This window comes from Petaurus breviceps, unplaced genomic scaffold, assembly GCF_028583685.1.
Source record: "Petaurus breviceps papuanus isolate PSGF00001 unplaced genomic scaffold, PetGlider_PUasm1.0 673, whole genome shotgun sequence".
In the NCBI taxonomy this organism is placed as follows: domain Eukaryota; kingdom Metazoa; phylum Chordata; class Mammalia; order Diprotodontia; family Petauridae; genus Petaurus; species Petaurus breviceps.
Genome location: NW_027186448.1, coordinates 1,532,071 through 1,557,605, shown reverse-complemented (window position 1 = coordinate 1,557,605; position 25,535 = coordinate 1,532,071). Strand labels below are relative to the sequence as shown.

The 25,535-nt window shown below is 37.0% G+C and overlaps 1 protein-coding gene across 6 annotated transcripts in view; it reads right to left on the bottom strand.

The window, feature by feature from the left end:
• The window catches only part of NDEL1 (nudE neurodevelopment protein 1 like 1), a 101,668-nt gene that overhangs the window by 43,582 nt on the left and 32,551 nt on the right, over positions 1 to 25,535 (bottom strand). For 3 of the 6 annotated variants that reach the window (XM_069104165.1, XM_069104166.1, XM_069104164.1), the window contains one exon: positions 7,397 to 7,494. In XM_069104165.1, coding sequence (XP_068960266.1) covers positions 7,397 to 7,482 — 86 coding nt within the window. In that variant the 5' untranslated portion in view covers positions 7,483 to 7,494. Of the gene's footprint in view, positions 1 to 7,396; positions 7,495 to 22,317; positions 22,507 to 23,611; positions 23,737 to 25,535 lie in introns of those variants that run through there. The other 3 variants (XM_069104163.1, XM_069104162.1, XM_069104167.1) reach the window with 2 other exon arrangements.

Sequence of the window (25,535 nt, the reverse complement as noted above, 5' to 3'; positions counted from 1 at the left end):
TATTAGACTACCTGAAAGCCATAATAATGATTTTTTAAAAGAGCCTAAACATCACCTTTCAAGAAATTATCATGGAAATCTCCCCTGATATTCTAGAACCAGAAAATAAAATGAAAATTGCAAGAATCTACCTATCATCTCCTGAAAGAAATCTCAAAATGAAAACTCCTAGGAATATTATAACCAAATTCCAGAGCTTCTAGGTCAAGGAGAATATATTGCAAACAGCCAGAAAGAAACAATTCAAATATCATGCAACCATAAGATAACACAAGATTTAGCAGCTTCTACATTAAAGGATTGGAGGGCTAGGAATATGATATTCCAGAGGGCAAAAGAGCCAGGATTACAACCAAGAGTCACTTACCCAACAAAACTCAGTATAATCCTTCAGGGGATAAATAAAACAGACATTCAGTGAAACAGAGAACGTTCAAGCATTCCTGATGAAAAGACCAGAGCTGAACAGAAAAACGGACTTTCAAATACAAGACTCAAGAGAAGCAGAAAAAGATAAAAAAGGAAAGAGAAATCATAAGAGATTCAATAAGGTTAAACTGTTTACATTCCTATATGGAAATACGATACCTGTAACTCCTAAGAAGCGATACAAGGACACTTCTCAAGGTCTCTCTGAAGAACTTTGGAATTGATTGTGTGACATGGGAAACACAGGCAAAGAACCATGCAGCATAGTATGCCCATATCCAAGAAGACACTGTGCTCTATGAGCAAAGCAAACTGCAATAGCTCAAAAGAAATGTAAGCTGTACAAATTTAAATACAGCTCTACCCCCAAATGCTCATATGGACTATCTCTGCCCGACCTGTGGCAGACCATTATGATCTTGTACTGATCTGATCAGCCACAATCAGATACACTATACCTTGACTCCAACATAGTGAGGTCATTTTGATCCTCTTCAAGGACAACACCCAGTTTCAAGTTTGTGCCCACTCTCCCCCAGAGACACAGTGTACATTAGTGAAAAAGTATGTCCCAGAGTTACTATATGTAGAATAAGTTACATTGCAATTATTCCTACTTCTATTTTGGCAAACGTCTTGAGTTTTTTAAAAAATCAAACTACCAAAAAAATAAAAAAATACCAAATTTTTTGCTGTCTTTTAATAACTTTAACACAAATGAGTGATGTATTTTACTAAATGTTTTCTTCTACCTTTACTGATATAGTCATATACTTTTTATGAGTTTTATTAATGATTTTTTACAGTTTTCTTAATATTAAACGATCCTTGTATTCCTGACAGAAACACAACTTAGTCATAATGTGCAATTTTTAGAATGCTATACTCTTTTCCCTAATACTTTATTTAGTATTTTTGCATGAATATTCATTTCTGCTTTATTTCTCCTTATTTTGGAAATCAGGACCACGATTCCCCTCATAAAAAGTCTATATCTATTTCTAGTTTGAATGGATAGAAATTACATGTTATTTAAATGTCTGAAAAATCCAATTGTAAATCTGCAAAGGAATTTAGGGTTTACTCATATTCTCCCTTCAAAATACAGATTATTTCTTGGTTTTTTTTTTTTGAAGGGAGTAATTTTTGTTCCATATTTTTAGAAAAATCCATTCCTTTTCTTTAAGCTCTCAATTTTGCTGCCATATGATTTTCATTATTTCTTCTCCTAACCCTAGAGGCATTTAGGTGATACAATGGATAGAACACTGGGTCTGGAATCAGAATGAACTGAGTTCTAATTTGGCCTCAGATACCTACTAGCTATATGACTCTAGCCAAGTCCCTTAACCACTCACTGACTGACTCAGTATCCTCAACTGTAAAATGGGGATAGCAATAGCACCTGCCTCCAATAAGGATTATTGGGAGAATCAAATGAAATAATATTCGTAAGGCACTTAGCAAGAGATCCTGTCAGATTGTAGGTGCTATTAATAAATGCTTCCTTCTTTTCTTCTATTTGTTGTGAATTCATCTTTTTCATTTTTTTGACAATTCAGTTTCCCTCTTTTAAAAAAAAATTAAATTAGCTAATAGTTTAATCAATTTTGTTAGTCTTTTAAGCAAAATTAGCTATTTTAATACCTCAATTTTCCACAAATTTTCAATTCCATTTATTTTGTCCTTTTCAAAATCTCATTTGTGTTTGTTTAGAGATTAAGAATTTGTTGGTTTTCTACTTTTATTAATTACATGCTCAATATATTTGTCTTCTCTACTTTATTCACATAAGTCCTCAGGGATATGAGGGTTTTTAAAAAAAAAAAAAACAACAATGGAGGGGGAAAAGTGGTACACTCTTAGGTATAAATTGAACTATTATAACAAACAATAGAGAGAAAGCAGTGATCTTCAGTTCTTATTGTGCCTCTGTTTTCTAGTCCAAGGAGAACGATCCGTGGAGTGGAAGAAGCAAAACAAAAGTAGCAAAGAGGAGGCTGAAACCTAAGATAAGTCTGGAGACAGAATGAGAGCACTTTGTTGTTCTCAAAAGGTTCGAATCACCCCATCCACCTTCCCCTCTCTAGTTCCAGGATTTTCTTCTTAATAAACAAAGCAACTCTGTTCCTCCCTCCTATCCCGCTTCTCTTGAATAAGTTACACCTTCCTAGAACCAAATTCCAAGTGTGGATCTGATTTCACCAAGTCTCAGTGATACCTAATGAGGTAAAATTTGCCTCCTTGCATTAGGATCCCTAGTCCCCTTACTTATTTTCTGTGCATTTTCTATGTATGTAGGTATAGACATTTGAGGTCATGATTCCCTTGCTGAATTCTTCTTCTATGAATTTCTAGGTGTCCAATATCCTATGATAGCAAGTTTGTTGTGATTTCTTCCTTTCCCTTCCTTTTCAGCTTATAGCATTTTTTTTTATTAGATTACAGCACCTTATTGTATTTCTATCTTTTAAACTATGGTCTAGAAATCCAAATTCTGTTTAATTTTGGTAATCCACATGGGAGCAAATCATATTTACAGATCCTTTCTATGCAGTACAGAAAAGCATTACTAAAGATTACAAGAAACTGGCAAACAAAAAGTGGTGTTTTTGTCACTACCATTAATAAAAGAGAAAATATTCAGAAGAAAATGGCAGATCTGAAAAGAGATTAGCTGATTAAAATGACAATGCTTGTGAAAAGGGATTTTGGGTGCTCAGGGGCCAAACTATACTCATTCATGGCAGGTACATCTAAAAGATATCCCACATGTAGATAATGTATTCAGCTCTGTGTCAGGTCTAGTCTGAAGCTCTGGTCCTTCTGGCATTCAGCCTAGTGACCAATGTTCCCACTGGAGAAACACCAGGGATCCACATTAGATTACAGTCTTTTCCAATGTTGGGCATTGATATATGATATCACCAAGGCAGATAAAAAAGAAGAGAAGATCAGACTAACATCAAGAGGGTGTGAGATACTGAAGAATCAAAGGATTCTGAAGATGAGTCAGACAGAAGAACCAAGAGCCAATAGAGAATAATGTCACCAAAGCTAAAGGAGATGAGAACACCAAGAAAAAGCCAGGATCAAAAAATGCCCCAAACCACAAAAAGGTCAAGCAGAATAAGGACTAGGAAAACGTCGCTGCATTTTAACAATTAAGATACTGTTGATAACCTTGGAAATAGGCTAACAAGTACATTTGTACAGATTTGAGAAGTGGATAGGTTTCCAGTTAAGATGGCAACATGAAATATCGTGGCCAGTCTTAGATTGCCTAATAAACACCACAGAAAAAAATGTAGAAGTTTACCAAAAGAAACAATTATCAAGAAAACCAAGGAGAGATTAGAGTAAGTTTTTCTATACAGTACAAGAAAGCACAAGAAGATGAACAGAAGTCTACTGGTACTCATAGCAAGGACAATCCATAAGGCAGAGAAGGAAAGCTAGCCTGACCTCCAGCAAACAGAGCCTGAAGCCGGCAGAAACTCTGCCCTTTCCTGTCAAGAGTCATGGCAGGAGAGGAGCCAGCCTTTACTGCTCAGGGAGATGGGGCCAGGCACCATGGGGCATCCAAGATGCCTGGAGCCAACAACACTCCTTTTGCAGCCACTGAAGAAGACAGTTCTCAGAACTCCTGTTAGCCCCCTCCTGCTCCTTAACCCTCATTTCCCTTACAATTCTGTACAGCATGGTAGAGCCTGTCTCTAGCTGTAAACACAAGGACAAGGACATAGGGATTGGTTGAGGCCACATTAGACCACCAGTAGAAAGAGAAGAAAGAGATAGGTGGAGTCTAGCCCCCTCTAATTCATCCAGAACTGCAATAGCTGTAGCATCTAGACTAGAGAGGGAACAGGTCCAAACAGGACATGTCCACCCTATCCAAGGGGTACAGCCTGACCCTAGCACAAAATCTCCATCCTGGAATTGATACTAAAGACACAAGTCAACAGAAGAAAATTCTAAATACAACAAAGAAATATTATGGGTTAAAAGATGCCCAAGAGGTAAATCCAGAAGGACAAAGTAACTCAGTAAGTACAAAAGTAAAGTCTTACAGAAACAAATGGTTTGTACATAAAGACTTCAACGGTAAATGAAGATTTTAAAAATGAATTCAAGAGTACTTAAGGAAAACACTGTGAAAAAACAACTTGGAATAGGGGGGAAATCTTGGTCATGTAGTAGACTCCCAGAAAAATAAAATGGAGGGAATAAAAGCCAATACTTAAATGAGACAACAAGAAATATCAAAAGGAGGCCAAAAGACTGAAATTTTATTAAAATTTGTCTATCAAAAACTGTTCTGAAAAAGAGGTTGAGGAGAGGTCATTTAAAAATCAGTATAATCTCCAAAAACCACCAGCAAACAAAAAAATTATAATTTCCATAAAAGAAAACTTGTTCAAATCTATATTAATCAGAAGACTAAGTAAAAGTAGAAAGAATTCACAGGTCACCTCCTGACAGAAATTCCAGTTTAAAACACCTAGTCTTAGTCAAAATCCAACACTTTCAAGTCAAAGAAAAGTACTGCAAGCATGTGGGAAGAAAAGGTCTAAGCACCAGGTACTGACAATCAGGATCACATAAAGGGGAGGAAATCTTGAAAATCAATATTCCAAAAGACACAAGAAAAGACTTAAAACCAAGAATAACTTGTCTTGTAAAACAGTATAATCCTACAGGGGAAAATAAAGGGCTACTGATAAAAAAAAGACCAGAGCTTGTCTTTGAAACACAAACACAGAATTCAAGAGAAGCCTAGAAGGCAAAGAACTGGAAACAAAATAGGTGGCCATTAAATGGAAAACAGCTGAACAAATTACGGCATGTGAATGTAATGAAACATTATTGTGCCATAAAAATGATAAAAAGAACAGATTTAGAAAAATCCAGGAAGACCACCCCATTTTACAGTTGAGGAAACTAAGGCAAATAGAGGCTAAGTGACCTGCCCAGGGTCATACAGACAGTACTAATCTAAGACTGCATTTGAACTCTGGTCTTCCTTAGTCTAAGCCCAGCACTCTATCCACTACACCACCTAAATAACAGACTACAGATTGAGACATACACTTTCAGATACTGCCAATGTGTGGGTCCTGTTTTGTGTGACCATACTTATGTGACCAAATTTTTGTTTCTTTTTGGTCAGGGAAGTCACTGGGGATAGTGATGATAGTTTATTTAAAAAATTAAGAAAAGATCAATAATGAATCATTTAAAAAATAGGAAAGAGCAAAAGAAAATTCAAAAGGGGACACAATAACAGGGAAATGTTGGAAATGCCATATTAAATTTGAAACATACCACCCCCCAAAAAAATCCCTACAAAGTTGTAGTAGTAGATGGATATTCATGCTCTCCTAAGCAGCCCTCTTTCTTCTGTCCTTTGTAAAAGGAAACTTTTGTATTTAGACTTGTGAAGTTCATAATAATAAAAAGGAATTTTTTTAAAGAGTTCAGAATCTTGATCAAAGCAATGAACAATCACGATTCCAGAAGACTGATAAACGAAACAGGTCTCCCTCCCTCTTTAGTTAATGAACTAAAGGTGCAGGCCTGGTTAACATGAATTTGTCTTCCTAGTCCATTTGTTTCAAAGGACGGCTTTAATTTGTCTACAGACAGGACAGATTTATGGGGGGATTGGGTGGGTGAAAAAATGGGGTAGTAGCATAGGGAGCTTGAGGAGAAAATTAGTTTAGAACAGCCAATGAGTGGGACGAGGACCCAGATGAGGTTAAAGAAAAAGGATTTTTAATGGGCACAGCTGACAAGGTTCTATAACTTCTTCCAGCAATGTTTAGTATTGAAGAAGCAAGAGGAAAAAGAAGATGAAAAGAGACTGAGGATTGGCAGGACCAGAACAGTAGGTGCAAAAGATTCAAAGGTAGAGAACAACTGGTCAACTAGAGGATGACTAAACAGACTTACTAGATGAGGTCTATTAGTGTACTGCAGATACAAACCCAGACTGGATATAAACCCAGCTCTCAGTGGAAATGTAGCTATGAGCAAGGAAAAATCCATATACAAAAGCAAAAAAAAAAAACCACCCCAACATTCATAGAAGCACTATCTGTAATAAACATTCGGAAACAAACCAATCTGTCCAAAAATTAGAGAATAGCTTGATAAAATGTGATAGATGAATGCACTGGAGTATTATGATACTGTAAGGAGATAAACATGGGCAGACTTGTATAAGGTAAAGCAGAGCTAAAACAATAATAAACGTAAAGACTGTAACAACATAAATAAGGATAACATTAAAAGGCACCAAAATTCACATCAATTACAATGGATGTTGTTGGAACCAACTTTCAAAGGTAAAGCAAACATCATTCCTGTCTGTTAACAAATCTATAAGCTACAAAAGTAGAAAGTAGCAGTCACTTAATTAGGAGGTTTTACTCAACCCTTCAGGAAAGAGTGGTTGTATGAAATTCTGTTTGAGTAAATAGGATGTCTGCTGTGTCGAAACAAAATATATACAATATATCAAAAATGTAACAATAACAAAAGAAAAAAATCGTAGCCATATCCATTATTCAATATTCACTCAAGAAATGACAAGAAAGAACAAAAATTGCAGGGGGACTACAAATAGTGCTTTTTCAACGAGCTTTAACATTTTCTTTATTACTATTATTCACAGAATCACAAATTTATTTTATAGATGAGGAAACTGGGACCAGATTACGGGACTTGTCCAAGATTACACAAATAATAATGAAGTCAGAATTATACAAGCACCCAACAAATAATAGCAGCCCCAACTGAAAACATATTACATTATTATGTAATATAGACCACACTCTCCTTCCCTCCTAACTCTGAAAATTTAACTTTAGAATTAACATGCTATTTTAAAATAACAGTAAAAAACAGGCCTTAGGCAAATATTCTAATTGTTATACTTCTCCCTGATGCTCTTTTCAACATTTACCTTTGTTTGTATTTCAAGGAAAGTCCCTTCCAATAAGCAGTTTCCTCCTTTAAACTTGAAAAGTCTGGTATTTCCTCACCATCCATGGTCAAAATAGTCTGTAAAGACAATAACATAGTAAAAAATGTTAAGAAATGGACATGAGAAATAGGAACCATGTAAACGAATACATTTTTAACAAATTTTAGAACAGTAAAATTCATGCTCTGGGGAAAATTGAATATCAAAGATTCTAAGCAAGTGGAATTCTATTACTTCTTTAGACCTAAATACAAAGTCATCTATTTTTATCCTTGCTTACCTCTGCCTAGTGCCATTTAGAGACTGACAAGATCAACAGTAATCATAAAACATGGCACAAGAAGTCCTCATAGTTACTGTAGTTAACAGCTTTGGAGAGCACCATACTGTGGCAGGAACAAGGACCCCTGAAAACATTGCTTTTTGGGTCAAAAGAATATTATGGTAGCTCCTACTAGAATAACAATGCAGTTAACTCCTTGAAAAGCACTTGCTTCTGAAACCATCTGCCACCTAAGGAGTACCTCAGGGATAGCTACACACAGTTGTAGTAAAAAGTGCATTCCTTCTTTGGGTTTTATTTTTAGATTTGCAGTACAACACATGCCAATGCTTCACAATGTGTTCTTCCACAGAGCCTTCTCTTTACTTTAGTAAAGCTGGTTTTGACCAGCTAAGCTCTCTCTGATAGACAGAAGGAAAAAATTATAGTCATTGACTTTACTAAGTGTAATCTGGGACTCAAATTGGCTTTCTGGAATTGCCAATCAAGTCAATCAAGCCTGAAAGCATAGTCTTATGGTAAAGACACAAATTAACCTACAACAGGCAAGTCAGTAATTAAGGCCAACTCAGAAAATGACAAGTCTCAAATAAAGCTACTAAGTTTAGATAACAAAGACACTTTGAAGAGGTCTAAGAGGGGTTACCAATTCAAAAATTAAAATTAAATTGAACTTTGCTAAAATACAGTCTATTTAATTTTGTCTTGTTATCCTTTCTAGCAACTGAACAACTAAATTTCTGAAAAACATCAATAAAGGCTGAAGTCTTTTAAATGTTTATAAAGTATTATCTCCTTTGGTCTCCTATGAGGCCTAGTTAGATATTAAAGGTATTATCAAAATGGTTACATAGTAAAAGTCATAAGAGGAATTCAAACTCAGGTCTTCCTGATACTTCCAGATCTCTTCATTATGTCTCTCAAATCAATTACCTGGCTCTCTATCTAGTATTAAACATAAACACAGTCTCGTCTTTTATCTACATGAAAATCATGGAACCAGGAACATTATGAAATAATCAGTAAGCAAGGGAAGTTTCTCACAAAATGTTTTGACCAATTTTTTACGGTTGCAATAACTGAAACATGAAATGTTAAAGGCCTGAATCAGAGTAGTAAAATGTTAAAAGAGAAGTATATATGAGAGATATTTCAGAGGAAGAACTGATAGGATTTGGTTAGCTGCCTCGATATCAAAGATGAAAGAGGAAGAAGTAAGAGTACTCAAGATTTCAAACATGGAAGACAACAGAATAGCAGCACCGCCAAGTAAGATATAAGAATAGCAGCAGCACAGGGAAGGTGGGAAGGGGATTATTTGGAAGGGAAGATAAATTCTGGTGTGTCCTTTGAGGGGATACCAAAACATACAAAGTAGAATTGTCTAAGAGGCAGCTGGAGATATGGGTCTGGGACTTAAGTAAAGGCTAAGAACTGAATAAATAGATTTAGAAACATTTTTTATAAAAATGAAGTCCCTATAAAACCATCAGAATGGATGAAATATTTGATCAATCAATAAGTAGTTGTTAAGAATCTACTACGTACATGGCAGGCACTATGATAGACATAAAGGCAAAAAAGAAACAGACTTTGCCCTGCTTGTAGTCTATCACGAAGAAAATGTGTGCATTAGATATATGCAAAATAGATACAAAATGAGGAGGAAGGGGAGAACAGTTAGCAGCTAGGGAGTTGAGGATAATTTTGAAGGAAACCAAGTATATTTTAAGAGGCTACCACAAGGAGGGTGTGCCATACGGCCTGGGAGATTAACTAGTGCAAAAGCACAGAGATGGGACATTGAGTGATGTGTATGAGAAAGTTTGTTTTTTAAAAGGTCAGAATGGCCCAAGTACAAAATATATTAAATGGAATAATATCTAATAAGATTAGAAATATAGATTAGAGTCAAGGTTACAAAGAGTTTTAAATATCAAACAGAAGAATTTAAATTTTCTCCTAAAAAGTAACAGATAATTATTGAAGTTAGTAAGTAGGGGAAGTTATGTGGTCATACCTGCAATTTTGGAAAATCACTTTAGGAGCTGTGTGGAAAATGGAGTAGAGTGCAGAAATATGAGACAGGGGAGACCAATAAGAAAGCTACGGCAAAAATCCAGGCAATAGGTAATGACAAGGTCTTTACTAGGGTGATATGTGGCTAAAAAGAAAGGGATGTGGTCGGCGGCCCAGCAGAGGAGGAGGAGCTCAAAAGCCGCCGCCGCCGCCCGAGCGAACAAGCGCGACTGCCGCGGCCGGGCGGCCCTTTCAGTCCTCCCTGCCTGTGAGCCCGGCCCGAACCCGGAGCCGGTGCCGCGGGCTGGGGCCACTAGAGCCGCCGCCTCCCAGGCGCTGAGCTTCCCCGCTCACCTCAAGAGTCAACTCCTTCAAGAGGCCTTTCCTGATTCCCCCAATTTGTTAGTTCCTTAACTCAAGATGTATTTTTATTTATACATACATACATACATACATACATACACACACACACACACACACACACACATATATCCTTTAAGTACTCATTTCAGAACCTGGTATATCCTCTTACTAGAATGCAAACTCCAAAGGGCAGGAATTGTCTCTATTTTGTGTCTGTATTTCCAAAACCCAGCACAGCAAATAGCATATGCTAGTTAATTAATGGATACTTGAGTATTAATAAAGCAGAAGAATTTTATTTGGTGTAAATCTGTTAAGTTTGGTTTAAAAACATTAAACAGAGTAAGAAATGTGTTAAAAATTTATAGGGGCAGCTAGGTGTCACAGTGAATAGAGCGCTGGCCCTGGAGTCAGGAGGACTTGAGTTCAAATCTAGCCTAAGACACTTAACACAAAAACTAGCCATGTGACCTTGGGCAAGTTACTTAACCCCAATTGCCCTACCTTTCCCCCCTTCAAAAAGCAAAATAATAATAATAATAGAAAATGTGTTCATATTCTAAAACAAAATTTTTAATTGGGACTTTTTGAAGAATATCATAGCACAATGTAAATAGAATAAAAGCTACATTAAAATAAAAGGAGCACTATGATGAATTTTAAAAGAGAATTCAGAATATTATTTATAGGAAATATATTTAACTTTCTGAAATTTATTGTGCCACCACCAAATTACAAAAATCAGAAGAGGCACTGTTGATATGAGACAAATCAAATTTGAACCAAAACACATTAACATAAAACAAAGATGTTAAAGGGTACTGTTCAAAATGAAAGTATATCAAAATGAAATATATGTAATAAAGTCAAGTTACCAAAAGCTATATAAAAAAATTCTTCAAATTACTAATAATGAGAGAAAAGTAAACTGAAGCACCTTTGAGATTCTACCACATACCCACTGGATTGGCAACACTAATAAAAAAGAAAAATTGCAAATGCTGGAGAGGCTATGTGAAAACAGGTATGTTAATGGACTGTTAGTGAGCTATAAATTAGCACAGACAACTATGTACAGACAAGATATAAACAGGATAAACTGGATAAAGAAAGCCCTTGCAGAACACAGGATTTTAGCTGGACCTAAAGGAAACTAAAGAAACCAGGATACAAAGATGAGGAAGGAGAGAGATGGCAAGGGGGCCACTCAGTGACAATGCACAGATTAGCCAAATGTGGTCACATGTGCCACTAGGTCGCATAATCCCAGCTACCAAGGAATCTGAGGCTGGTAGATCTCTTAAACTTAGGAATTCGGCACTGAAGTGAGCTAAACCAATAGAGTTATGCACACTACATTCATCACTAATGGTTAACACGGGGGGCAAATTAGTCCAGGTCATAATACAGAATAAATAAAACTAATCAGAGTAGGATTTAGACCTGTAAGTAACCAGAGAGAGAAAGGAGGCATATTATTAGATTTATGAAAGTAAATGGACAATATTTACCAACTGCTTGGGTTCAGAGAAAGGAGAAGACACCTAGGTTGTGAAACACCTAGATGACTGGAAAGATAGCGGTACTTCCAACAGTAACAGGGAAGTAAGGAAGAGGGGAGGACTTGAGTGTGAGTTCAGTTTGACAACGCTGAGTTTAAGACGCTGACTGGACATCCACTTCAAGGTATGGGAGATGATGAGACCACCAAGTGAAATAGTATAGAGGGAGAAGAGAAGAGAGTCCAGCATAGGATCTTAAGGAACACCCAAGCGAGCAGAAGCAAAATTAAAGGAGAATAACAGAGAAACAAAGGAAAGAACTAGAATCTAAGGAGGTGACTCATTAACAAGTGTGATACATCAACACAATGAAATATAATTGGGCCACATAAAATGATAAAAGATGATTTCAGAGAATACTAGGTAATATGAAATGATACAAAGTGAAATGAGACAAACCAGAACAATTTAAGTAAGGATGGCAACACTGTAAAGTAAAACAGCTGTCCCAAAAATCCTTGTAACAAGCATTGTCAAGCAGAACAAATCCATACCGTTCCTATGTCACTCTCTTTTTGTACCTTGTGTCCATCTACTCTCTGTTAGAAGGTAATTATTCTATTTTATCATGGATCCTTTGGAGATGGATGGTCATTGCATATAACTGAATTCTTAAGTCTTTCATGATAAAAAAAAAAAAAGAACCTAGAAATCATCCTTCAAGAAATTCTCAAGGAAAATTGCTCTGATATTTTAGAATCAGAGGGCAAAATAGAGGTTGAAAGAATCCACTGATGACCTACTGAAAAAGATCTCAAAAAGAAAACTCCCAGGTTCTGGAATTCCCAGATCAAGGAGAGAATATTACACACACACACACACACACACACACACACACACACACGTCTATATAGGAAGTTTATGGCCGTATGAATATATATGTGAATTGTGTACGTATGTGTACAGGTATACATAGATAGAGGGCATAGGACCAATGTAATAGGAAGGGATGACACTTAAAAGGTGAAATTAAAAGGTGAAAGAGGAATATAATGAGAGGAGATGGGGAGAGACAGAATGGGATAAACTATCTCATATAGAAGAGGCAAGGGAAAATGGTTACAATGGAGGGGAAGAACAGGAAGGCAAAAGGGAATGGATCAACCTTATTTTCATTGAATTTGGCTTAGGGAGGGAATGACACACACTAAATAGGGTACTTCACACTACAGAAGAGTAGGGAGAGGGGGATGAAGGAAGGGAGGGCAGGCTCGGGGGGGAGGGAAGTTGGAAGCACCCACCCACTTTTGAAAAGGGACAGGATCAAAGTAGAGAATAGAACAAGTGGGAGGTGGGATAGGAGGGAGGGAAATATAGTCTTTTACAATATATCCACTATGGAAATGTTTTGCATAGCTACACATGTACAACCTATACTGAACTGCTTATCTTCCCATTAAGGGTCAGTGACAAGGGAGGCAGGGAATGAATCTGGAATTCAAAGTTTTAAAATCAAATGTTCAAATATATATATACTATTATTAATATTATTTTACATGTAACTGGGAAATAAGACATACAGGAACTGGGGCATAGAGATCCACTGTGCCCTACTAGAAAGTTGGAGGGGGTATGGGAGAAGATATGGGAGAGAGCAGATTGGAGGAGGGGCTATCCAGTGGGATCACTATTTTAGGGTGGTAGGGAAGGGAAAAACAGTGAGAAAATTTGTAACACAAAATCTTGCGGAAATGAATGATGTAAACTAGAAGTTAATAAAGCATTTGATAAAAAAAATAATTAAACCCATGATGATGAGATTATGAGAGAAAGAAAAAAGAAGACCAAGTTGAGCCTTAGGAAATATCTCCAATTAGAAAATGTAATATACAAAGATGGGCCTAACCATACAATGAAAAACTTGTTTGAAAATATAACTCAGGATTAATAAATGACAAAGACCAGCAATTTCTAGATAACACACAGGCCTCATTCTTAGATACCCTGAATACTTTTCTTCTAGAAAAGATTTAGGAGATGCTAGATAAATCACACAAAAATGAAACTGACATAACAGAAATAAATGATGTCTATGACCCTGAAGTCATTTCTAAATCATCCATCTATGTACAATCTATGTACATCTATGTATGGACCCTGAATTTTTTCAAGCAAAGATCAAATTCAAAACCTAACTAAAATAATATATTTATTTCACTTAATTGAGACAAATCCAACCTATTTAGACTGGCTGTTGATGCTCCAAAATGGGAAATGGATAAAAGAATAAACACTAACATAATATTTCCTGAAGAAATTTAACCTTTCAGTCAACAGAATTAAGAGATCAACTATGTGCCATGTTGGCTGCTGTCCTTTGTTCTCAAAGAGGACCAAAATGGCATCACTATGCTATCAACTTACAGTATGGTCGATTGTGGCTGATCACAGACCAATACTAGCTGAGAATGTTCTACCACAGGTCAGGCACAAACAGTCCATGTGAATATCTGGGGTGGATTCTCTAAATTTACAAATCTTGAGGGGGTTTTTTTTGAGCTATTTCACTTCTGCTCTGCTCATATAGCACAGCACTTTCTCTGATGTGAGCACACCATGCTGAGTAGTCCTGTGCCAGTGTCTCCCATGTCATACAATCAATTCCAAAGTTCTTAAGAGAGACCTTGAGAGTGTCCTTGTATTGCTTCTTCTGAACACAATGTGAGGGCTAGCCATGTGTGAGATCTCCATAAAATAGTCTGTCAAGGATTCAAACTCTGCTTTAGAGAGTGCAACTCCAATCAGCTGGCCACATTGTTCTTCAAATGTGCCATGTACTATGTATGGTAGGTGTAATATAAATACAATGAATGAAACAATGCCTACTCACAAGGAGCTTAACCTATGTAAATTAATTTCCATAAGGAGACCACCAAAAACCACCTTAGACAATAAACTATTTATTTTTCAAGCAAAGGGATGTGGAAGTCAAAGATAATAATGGCTTGGAATCGAGGTATCAAAAATAAGACGATGTGGTGGAACCTGAAGAAAATTTAATTGAGAAATATTTAACAAAATAAAATAGAACATAGATAATGTTAATATGTCATTTTCTAAGTCAATATATGGCCTGAAAAGATCTTCATGTACTATTTAGTAGCACCCCATTACTCCATTTCTATTTGAGTTTGACACCAATGGTTTAGAACATGAATTTATTTGTGTATCTTGTATGCCATCTCCCTGATGAAAACTAACTGAAGGCAAGGGCTATTCCATTTTAGTCTTGGTTTCCTCAACACTTCACACAGCACCAAGCACATAGAAGGAACTTAATAAATGTTTGTTGACTGACTGATTAGAAGACTGTGAGCAGTAGTTGACTCATAAAATAAGATGCAATGAAGTGGAAATTAAATTAAAAGAAAATCTAGTTAGAGACATGACAAAGCAGCTGCAACTACCTCCAATACCTGCAAAATAGGACTCTAACCAATTTTTAGAGCTACAGAACTCACAAAGTGACAGAGAGAAACAAATCTCCCAGTGAAGGCAGCCTGGCAGGATGATAGGAAGGGGCTATCACCCGAGCTGGTGTTATGGGAATGGGAATCTAAAGATCTTCCCTGACCCTAGGCCCTTTGATAGGCTTAGGTGATTCTGAGAACCTTCCCTGATTTGAGAATATGCTCTGCCCCCTAATGGGCTGAATGTGATCATCTGGAGCCTGTGGTGGGAGACTTGTTCTTCAGGAATGCCCACACCTTTTACTTTGTGACTGGGCAGTGGGTCAGGGTTGTGATGGTCTCTGATGCAGGAGAAGGCTATATATACCCTGATGTGAGGTTTTGTTGTGGGGCTCACTTTGGGAAGGGTTGTGTGATGTGGCCAGATGAGACTCTGGGCAGCCATTGAGGACCCTCTCCCCCCACCAGCTTTGAAAACCCAGATGTTGTTGCTTCCCTCTCTGGTAACTACCTAGGTATGGATGTAATGGTCAGACAGTTGGAAGCTTGTCCGCTGAATTGTGTTATTTTCTGTTTTAACTTCTGTTTGTATTCTCTGAAATTCAGGGTGCTGACTTTTTCCCCTGAACTAGGTAAAATGATATGTTTGATTGATTAAAGTAAGAGTGTTAACCCATTTTGAGTTGCTTTCCTTTGGAGAAGCAGATTTAAGAACCTGTGTTGGCAGCCACCCTGGGTATGCTAGAGTGCTTGCTGCTACAGCTGGGAGGCAAGAGCAGTCCCACATGAGTTGCACAGTCTCAGACCTAGGGCAGCCCCGATCAGTGGCACAGACCGGCCAGAGCAGACTTCAGGAGAGTGAATCACCAGCAACTGGTGGTTTCCAGACTTCTCAACCCATAAATGCCAAAGAAAAAGTAAAAGGTCAGTGGGGAACTCTGCTGGAACTGAGTGATAGAAGAGCGAGGTTCAAGCTCCTGCCCTCGGGGCAAGAAGTGGAGGAGGCATGGTGGCTGCAGCTGCTGCCAAATGGCAAGTGCCCATTCAGAGGGTAATCACTCTTGCTTTGACCTGCTTGGATCTAGGTCGCAGTCTTGGGTGGTAGTCCTGGGGTATGTGGCCAGAGTGCCAGAGCTTGTGGAGGCCATAGAGAGGGCCCTCCTCATAGCTCTGGCAACATTTGTGAAAATGCCAGTGATTTGGGACACAGCTCTCTCCACTCTGGAAGCAGAGTTTTACCATAGCAGAGAGCTCAAAAGTCAAGTAATTGGCAGGCAAGATGAGCAAGCAGAGGAAGCACAATCAGACCACAGAATCCTTTTGGGGGGACAAAAAGTATCAAAACATGGAACCAGACAAAGAAAACAAAGTCAAAACTCCTGCATCAAAAGCTTCCAAGAAAAATATAAACTGGTTACAGGCCATGGATATGAAAGAAAGATTCTGAAAATCAAGTAAGAGAAGTGGAGGAAAAATTGGGAAGAAAAATGAGAATGACGCAAAAAAATCATGAAAAGTGAGTCAACAGCCTGCTAAAGGAGACCCCCAAAAAATATAATGAAGACATGACAAAGCAAAAATCATTTAGAGTGAAACTGTGGGTAAATGAGACGCAGCAGTCAATAACTATAGTAATCTACTGTTTGATAAACCCAAAGACCCCAGTTTTTGGGCCAAGAACCCACTATTTGACAAAAACTGCTGGGAAAACTGGAATACAGTATGGCGGAAAATGGGCACAGACCATTATCTAACACTGTATACCAAAATCAAGTCTAAATGGGTGCATGATCTAGGTATAAAGGCTGATACTATAAGCAATCTGGGAAAGCAAGGAATAGTTTACCTGTCAGATTTATGGACAGGGGAAGACTTTATGACCAAAACAAGAATTAGAGAGCATTATAAAATGCAAAATGGATAATTTTGATTATATTAAATTGAAAAGCTTCTGTACAAACAAAGCCAATGTAACCAAGATTAAGACGGAAGTGGAAAATTGGGAAAGAATTTTTATAACCAATGTCTCTGATAAAGGCCTCATTTCTAAAATATACAGAGAATTGAGTCAAATATATAAGAATACAAGGTCATTCTCCAATTGATAAATGGTCAAAGGATATGAACAGGCAGTTCTCAGAGGAAGAAATTAAAGATATATATAAGCATAGAAAAAATGCCCTAAATCACTATTGATTGGAGAAAAACAAATCAAAACAACTCTGAGGTACCACCTCTCACCAGTCAGATTGGCTAAGATGAGAAAACAGGAAAATGATAAATGCTGGAGAGGATGTGGAAAAATTGCTACACTAATGCATTGCTGGTGGAGTTGTGAACTGGTTCAGCCATTATGGAGAGCAATCTGGAACTATGCCCAAAGGGCTATAAATAATTTCATATCCTTTGACCCAACAATATCACTTCTAGGGTTGTATCCCAAAGAGATCATAGAAGTTGGAGGAAGACCCATATGTACAAAAATATTTATAGCAGCTCTTTTTGTGGTGGCAAAGAATTGGAAATTAAGGGGATGCCCATCAATTGGGGAATGGCTGAACAAGTTGTGGTATATGAATGTAATGGAATACTATTGTGCTATAAGAAATGAGAAGCAGATGGATTTCATATTTACCTGGAGAGGATTATATGAACTGATGCTGAGTGAGAAAAGCAGGAACCAAGAGAAATTTGTACATAATTACAGACACAACATATGTGTGATGACCAACTTTGATAGACTGGACTCTTCTCAGCAATGCAGGGTTGTAAGTCAACTCCAAAAGACTCATGATGGAGAGAGATGTCTATATTCAGAGAAAGAACTAGAAAGAACAGAGTTTGAATGCAGATTGAAGCAAACTACCTGATCTTTTTCTTGTTTGGTTTTGTTTCCTCTTTCCCATTGTTCCTTCCTTCTCATACAATCCTTTATAATCTGACTAAGGTCTAATGTGAAAGTATTTGCAGATCCTATACTTCATTGTATGCCACCATGGGGGAAGGGGGAGAAGAAGGGGGAGAAAATTTGAAACTCAAGGAACTGTGAAACTGAATCTTGTAAACTAAAAGTAAACAAATTAATAAAGAACAAAAAGTTTAAAAAAAAAAAGAACCTGGCCATCTGGGTACCAGTCACTATCTCTATCCTACTTTGTCCAATATATCCTTGGAGTATCATCATGGTAGGAAGATCATTGGGTCAAAGCCTGAGCAGCTCCATAAATATTAATGGATAATTCCATATTGGATTTTATGTGGCTCATTTCAGATCAGCATCAGAATTGTAGTACTAATCCTTTCTCTAGCCATAATTTATCATTTTAAACTATCTCAGCCTATTTAAGGTATGATATCACAGAATTTCTGATCATCAAGAGCTTGGAAATTTTTCAGGTGGTTATTAAAACTTGTCTTTTTTCAAAAACTTCCCTTTGAGAAGTTTGCATTTTTATCTATGTATTATCAGTTTGTGTAAATTTCCTGTCAATTTTAGAGCTATTATTAAATATACTCATTACAAAGAAAAAAATGAAACTGAAAGAGCAAAGAGTCAAAAATATAAATATTGTATCTATATTTTTATAATAAATTATTTTCTTTATTGACAATGGAGATACCATATTTGGACACAAATACCAGTATCTTGAATGTTCTTCTTCACCAAGTAGAAATAGTGAAGAAAAAAAGATGGGAAGAGCAGCTAGACTAGATCAAGTATATGTGAAGAAGTTACATCTTTATGAGTGCAAAAAAAAGGCAACAGAGAATATTAATAATTACTGACCTTTATACTTATCTCCTAGTTCTATTAAAATTATATAAGAAGCATCCACATACACAATGAGAGTATTCCTAGAATCATAGTTGATTTCCACTATGCCTCCTCTTCCACTTCCCCTTTAACCACCCCCCCACCCCCGCCAAAAAAGACTTCTGGCTAAGATAGCTGCCCAAACAGAATGCTTGGAAGCCCAGCTCCCACATAAGCACTCCAACAAAAATCTAAATATTGCATCAGATCAAATAATGGCCAAGAAATACAACTGAGGGGCGGCTAGGTGATGCAGTGAATAGAGCACCAGTCCTGGAGTCAGGAGGACCTGAGTTCAAATCTGACTTCAGACACTTAACACTTACTAGCCGTGTGACCTTGGGCAATTCAACCCCAATTGCCCTGTCTTCCCCCACTCCAAAAAGCAAAAAAAAAGAAGAAGAAATACAACTAACTGCAGTTACTACAATAACTACAGTTACAATAACAACAGTAACTACAATGATTTAATCCATCCCAGCACCATACAAAACACCAAAATGCCACAGTGTAGTTGTAAAGAGGGTCCACTAGAAAAATCAATACCAATGCAAGCAAACAAGGGGAAGACTCTCAGCACAACTAAAGATGGGCCAGAGATGCCAATAGTCTGAAAGGTTCTGTATATTGAGACAGAAAAGGAAGAGTTCCTAAAATAGTCTCAAGGTGATCAGAAACCCACATTATGAACGCTGGAAGTCACCTATAGCAATAGAAACCAGTATAGATGTAGTAGCATTCAGTTTGGGACATCTCAGGCCAAGAGGTTCTGAGTTCCACAACACAAAATGCTTTGAAAATTCAGTGTTCTAAATCTCAAAGATCCAGGAGGACCTAAAACCTACTAACATTCTTATCACTGCCACTTCTGAGGAGTAAAGGGTAGCAGGTAGGTCCAGAGTAAGCAAACTGACTAATGATCCAAAAATATACCAGTAGATATACTTGGTCTTGGCACAACGTACTACTTCAGGAACCAAGGCTTGAGATATATGTAAAAAACAAAGATATCAAGCACTAGACTTAGAATTATTACAGATCCAGATTTTTTTTTTATTATAAATCCAAAGATAATAAAAAAAATCCAATCTAGAAGAGAGCCCACAAGAAGTAGCAAGCAGAAATTCAAAGAAAAACATGGATTTTCCACAAGGACTATATGAATACTTGAGATTTTTTTTTAATGAAATAAAAGACCTAGAAGAATGAACTAGAAGGCAAAAAAAAAAGGTTTAAAAATGTTAAAATGTTCCAAAGTAGGGGCAGTTAGGTGGCACAATGAATAGAGCACCGGCCCTGGATTCAGGAGGACCTGAGTTCGGATCTGGCCTCAGACACAACATAAAAACTAGCCATGTGACCTTGGGCAAGCTGCTTAACCCCAATTGCCCTCCAAAAAAAAAAAAATGTTCCAAAGTAGTGTGCTCCCTGGAAATTAGGTAAACCAAATATAAATAAATGACTACATGAACAAGAAATGTTGGAAAGCAAAAAACTGTAACAAAGACAGGCAAAAGCAAAAGTTAAAATGATCAAATACGACAGTATATGCAACATTCTATACCTACAATCCCTTACCTCTTTGAGAAAAGAGATCTGTGTAATGCGAATGTAAATTTTAAAGATCTTCCCTGCCCCTAGGCTAAAGTGCACCAGAAGCCTGGGGAGGGAGGCTTGTTTTTCAGTAGATACTTTTTGATTGGCCAGTGGGTCAATAAGGTTGTTACATTCTCTGAGCCAGGAGAAGGCTATATAAGCCCTGATGTGTAGCTTTGTTTTGGGACTCACTTTGAGAAGTGTTCTGTGATTTGATCTGAATTCTGGGAAGCCGTTCTTGAGAGTCCCCCGGCTTTGAAAAACCCAGAATGTGGAAACCCAGATGTTGACTGGGTATGGATGTAATGGTTGGACAGTTTGGAAATCTGTCTACTTGATGTTTCTGTCTTGATAATCATGCCTGTATACTTTGAGGTTCAGGGTGCTGACCTTTTCTCCTGAACAAGGTAAACGATATATGTCTGACTGATTAAAGTAAGCTTGTTAACCCATTTTGAGTTGCTTTCCTTTAACAAAGCAGATCCAAGAACCTGTGGTAGCTGCAAACCCTGAGGACGCTTGGGGTGCTTGCTGCTACAATCTGTTACATCATCTGTTCTACAAGAGTAAAGGGCACAAGAGGATATGGGCTATGGAGAGGCAAGACTGTGGTATATAAGGATAAGAGGGGCAAAAACAAAGAATTTTCATCTTCACAGACAGCAACTCTAAATCATAGGAATAGAATGAATGGGAGTTTACCTCTACAGGACAGGAAATAATCACAAGAATTTATTTGTATATCTAATTTTAAAGGAATTTATAAGCTTTTTGCTGACTAGAAACTAGACATTGCAGCTATCAGAAGGTAGCTGAGTAACAAGTCAGAGACATGAGGCATGAAGAAACTCAGGTACACAAAGAACATGGCAACATGTTCAGGGTGTCTTCATGGCATTCAAGTGTAACAATATATTAATTGTGAAACAGGCCTGCAAGAGTCATATCACAGTTTACAAACACCTAAAATAATGAAATACACCTAATATAATGAAAATGGTCAACATCAAAAGAAGGTCTAGAAATTTTTTAAAATTAATATTCATTTACCATTGCAGGGTAGGAAAGGGGGAAAATCAAGTGAAAGAAAATATCAACTAAAAGAAGCAATTCAATTCAGTTTTGTTTTTAAGGGGAAATATGTACCTTTCTGTTTTAGGGAGAGGTTTTGGTATATGAAAATATGAGTGTCAATTATGTTCTGCTTTTTTAAAAAAAATGTATCAAAATGTACCAAATATATCAAAAGTCATAAAACTGTCTGCTTTTCTATATTCCTTTCTATGTTTCTGATTGTTTCTCCTATTTTCTACATCACTCATTGTTCCCCAAATGACTCTTCTTACCAAAAAAGCCTCAGGTAGTATAGTAGAAAAAAACTACCTTAACCTTTGCCAGTTAATTCATCCTCTCATTTTTAACTTCTGGTTCAACCTACTACCAAGTGGTAGCAAGCATGCTTTAATCAGGTCTTCTGAAGTCAAGGCTGGTTATTACATTGATCAAAGTTCTTTAGTCTTTCAAAGTTATTTTCCTTTACATTATTGTAATTATCATGTAAATTATTCTCTTAGTACTGCTCTTTTCACTCTATACCAGCTTATAACAAGTAGTCTCTAGTTTCTCTGAATGTCATGTTCAGCATTTTTTACTACTACATTCCACTACATTCACAATGTTTAGCTGAACCTTGGAGGCACCCAATTTGATTATACAATTGGTAGTTCTTTGCTACAAAAAAAAGTACTACTATACAGAGTTTTGTACATAGGGATCCTTTCCCTCTTTTTTTTTTTTTATCTCTTTGAGGTATATTCCTAAGTAATGGTATCAATGAGTCAAAAGGTACCCACACTTTGAAACGTAGCTCCAACTGCTTTAAAGAATGGTTGGCTTGTGGCGGCCAGGTAGCACAGCGAATAAGAGCACCTGCTCCTTTGACCTGTGAGATGACCTGGAGATCGAATCCCGGGCTCAGACACTCGGCACCACACCCAGATAACTGGCCGTGTAACCTTGAGCAAGTTACTTAACCCAGATTGCTTTAAAAAAAAAAAAAAAAGGAACGGTTGGCCTAATTCACAGCTCCACCAACAATGCTTTTGAGTATAACTGTATACCTGTATTACAGGACCCCCCTCCCAACAACTGTCAATTTCCTTTTATTTGGGGTAGCACCTCAGAACAATTTCAACTTACATTTCTTTCATTATTAGTAAATTAGAGCATTTTTTCATATGATAATAGTTTGGATTTCTTTCATTGAGAACTGCCTTTATCTTACTTTGGAATGGTTTATTCTTATAGATTTACATTAATTACCTATGTAACTTGAATACCAGAGACTTTTATCAGAGGAATTTGCTGCAACAGTTTTTCCCCCAATTAACAGGGTCCCTTCTAATTTTTTTTTTTTGCCTTTTGGAGGGTAATTGGGGTTAAGTAACTTGCCCAAGGTTACACGGCTAGTATTTTTGTGTTTGAGGCCAGAACCGAACTCGGGTCCTCCTGACTCTGGGGCCAGCGCTTTACTCACTTTGCCACCCAGTCCCTTCTAGTTTTAACTACTGGTTTTTCTTGTGCAGAAATTTTTCAATTTTATATAATCCAACTTGTCCAGTTTATATTTTATGATCATCTCTATCAGAGTTTGGTCAAAAATCCTCCCTTTCCCCCATATGTATTTGTGAAAGATATCAACACCCTCCCTGCTCCTCTAGTTTATACATGATCTTTATGTAGATAACATATCTTTCCATTTGGAGCTTAATATGGTTTAAAATATGAGGTGTTTGCCTAAATTTAACTTTTGAGAGCCTATTTTCCAGTAGTTTTGTCTAATAGGGAATCCTTGGGCTTATGTAACACTATTCTACTTTATTTGATTGTTTCTAAGTCTTCTTTATGTAATCTGTTTTACTGGTTAACTAAATGGAAAATTTTTTAAGCAGTACTAAATAATTTTTGTGATAACTGACAATCACTAGCCCACACCCCAAACACCTATTCCCTCTTTAGACTACATATTACAAAATAACATTAGGACAATACTTTTAGTCTTGGTCTCTGGTCTAATCTGAATGAGGAAACTTATCAATCTTTTATATATAATTTTTTTTAATAACTTCAATTTTACTGAGAGTTCACCATCTCACAGTTGGCTTGCTAGGTGTTATATTAAGCAGCCTTCTCTTCAGCAACACAGTCCTTCTTAAGTAGGTCCCATGAACACTTTCTTCTCCTCTATGATATAGAAGCAGCCAACGTCAAATCTGCAGACAGTATTGATAAACTTTAAGTCAATCTTTCAGGTATGTTTCAACTGTATCAACAGACTTTCATGGGGTGAGAAAAAATATTTTGGTCCCTAAAACACAGCCTTTGGGCATGACAAAATCACCAGTCATTTCACCACAGTGACAAACCCTCTTAGAATCAAACAGATCATAATCAGGGGCTGTATTGTTTTGAATCATCCTTAATATTACCACTAGCCAGTCTTCTGGATTTTTTTTGAAGATATTAGTGTAGTAAAGATCTCAGACTAGCCCAGGTCACAGATGGGCAGGAGATCAACTTTATATATATATATATACAATATAGACCACTTTGCACAGGCCTAGTAGGCATTACAGGGGATTTCTGAATGTGCCAATGGCCAGAGATGCCTTTGCAACCCTTGTCCCTTTGTTAACCTTTTTTTTTTTTTAATGCTTCAATCTGTATTCAGACACCATCAGTTCTTTCTCTGAGAATGGATAGCATTTTTCATCATAAGTCCTTCAGAGCTGTCTTGGATCATTGTATTGCTAAGAATAGTAAGTCATTCACAGCTGATCATCTAACAATATTACTGTTACTTTGTATTTCAGCTCAGTAAATCTTTCCAAGTTTTTTTGAGAGCATAATGCTCATCACTTCTTATAGCAAAATTGTATTCCATAATAATCAGATACCACAATTTTCTGAGTCATTCCCCAATTGATAGACATCTCAATTTCCAAATCTTTGCCACCAGAAAAGAGCTGCTACCAATATTTTTGTACATTCACGTCCTTTTCCTTTTTGTTTTTTATCTCTTTGGAGATGCAGACCTAGTAGTGGTATTGCTAAATCAAAGGATATGCATGGTTTCAAAGCCCTTTGGGCATAGATCCAAGTTGCTCTACAGAATGCCTGAATCACTTCACAATTCCCCCAACAGTACATTAATGTCTCATTTTTCCCACATTCCTTCCAATATTTGTCACTTTTCTTTTCTGCTCTATTAGCTAATCTAACAGGTATGAGGTAGTACCTCAGAATTGTTTTAATTTGCATTTATCCAATCAATAGTGAGTTAGAACATTTTTTCATATGGCTTTGATTACATCATCTGAAAATTGTACATATCTTTTGATCATTTGATTTGATCAATTTATCTTATTTCAATAAATTTGATTCTGTTCTCTATGTTTGAGAAATAAGGCCTTTATCAGAGACACTTGCTTCAAAATTTTTTTCACAGTTACTATTGCTAACAGTATTTCCCTCCATCCTATTCCCCCCCACAATTTATTCTATTCCCTCTCTCCTTTCACTCTGTCCCTCCTCAAAAGTGTTTTGCTTCTGACTAACCCCTAACACAATCTGCCCTCCCTTTTATCACCACCATTCCCTTCTCTTATCCCATTCCCCTCCTACTTTCCTGTAGGGTAAGACAGATGTCTATACTCAATTACTGAGTGTGTATGTTATTCCCTCTTTGAACCAATTCTGATGAGAACAAGGTTCACTCACTCTCCCTTCACTGTAAAAGTTTTTTCTTGTCTCTTTTGAGATAATTTACCCCATTCTACTTCTCTCTTTCCCTTTTTCCCCAGTACATTCCTCTTTCACCCCTTAATTTTATTCTTTTAGATATCATCCCTTTACATTCAACTCACACCTATGCCTCTGTCTATATATACTCCTTCTAACTGCCCTAATAATGAGAAACCTTATGAGTTACGAATATCACCTTCCCATGTAGGAATGTACACAGTTTAACATTATTAAATCCCTTATGATTTCCCTTTCCTGTTTACCTTTG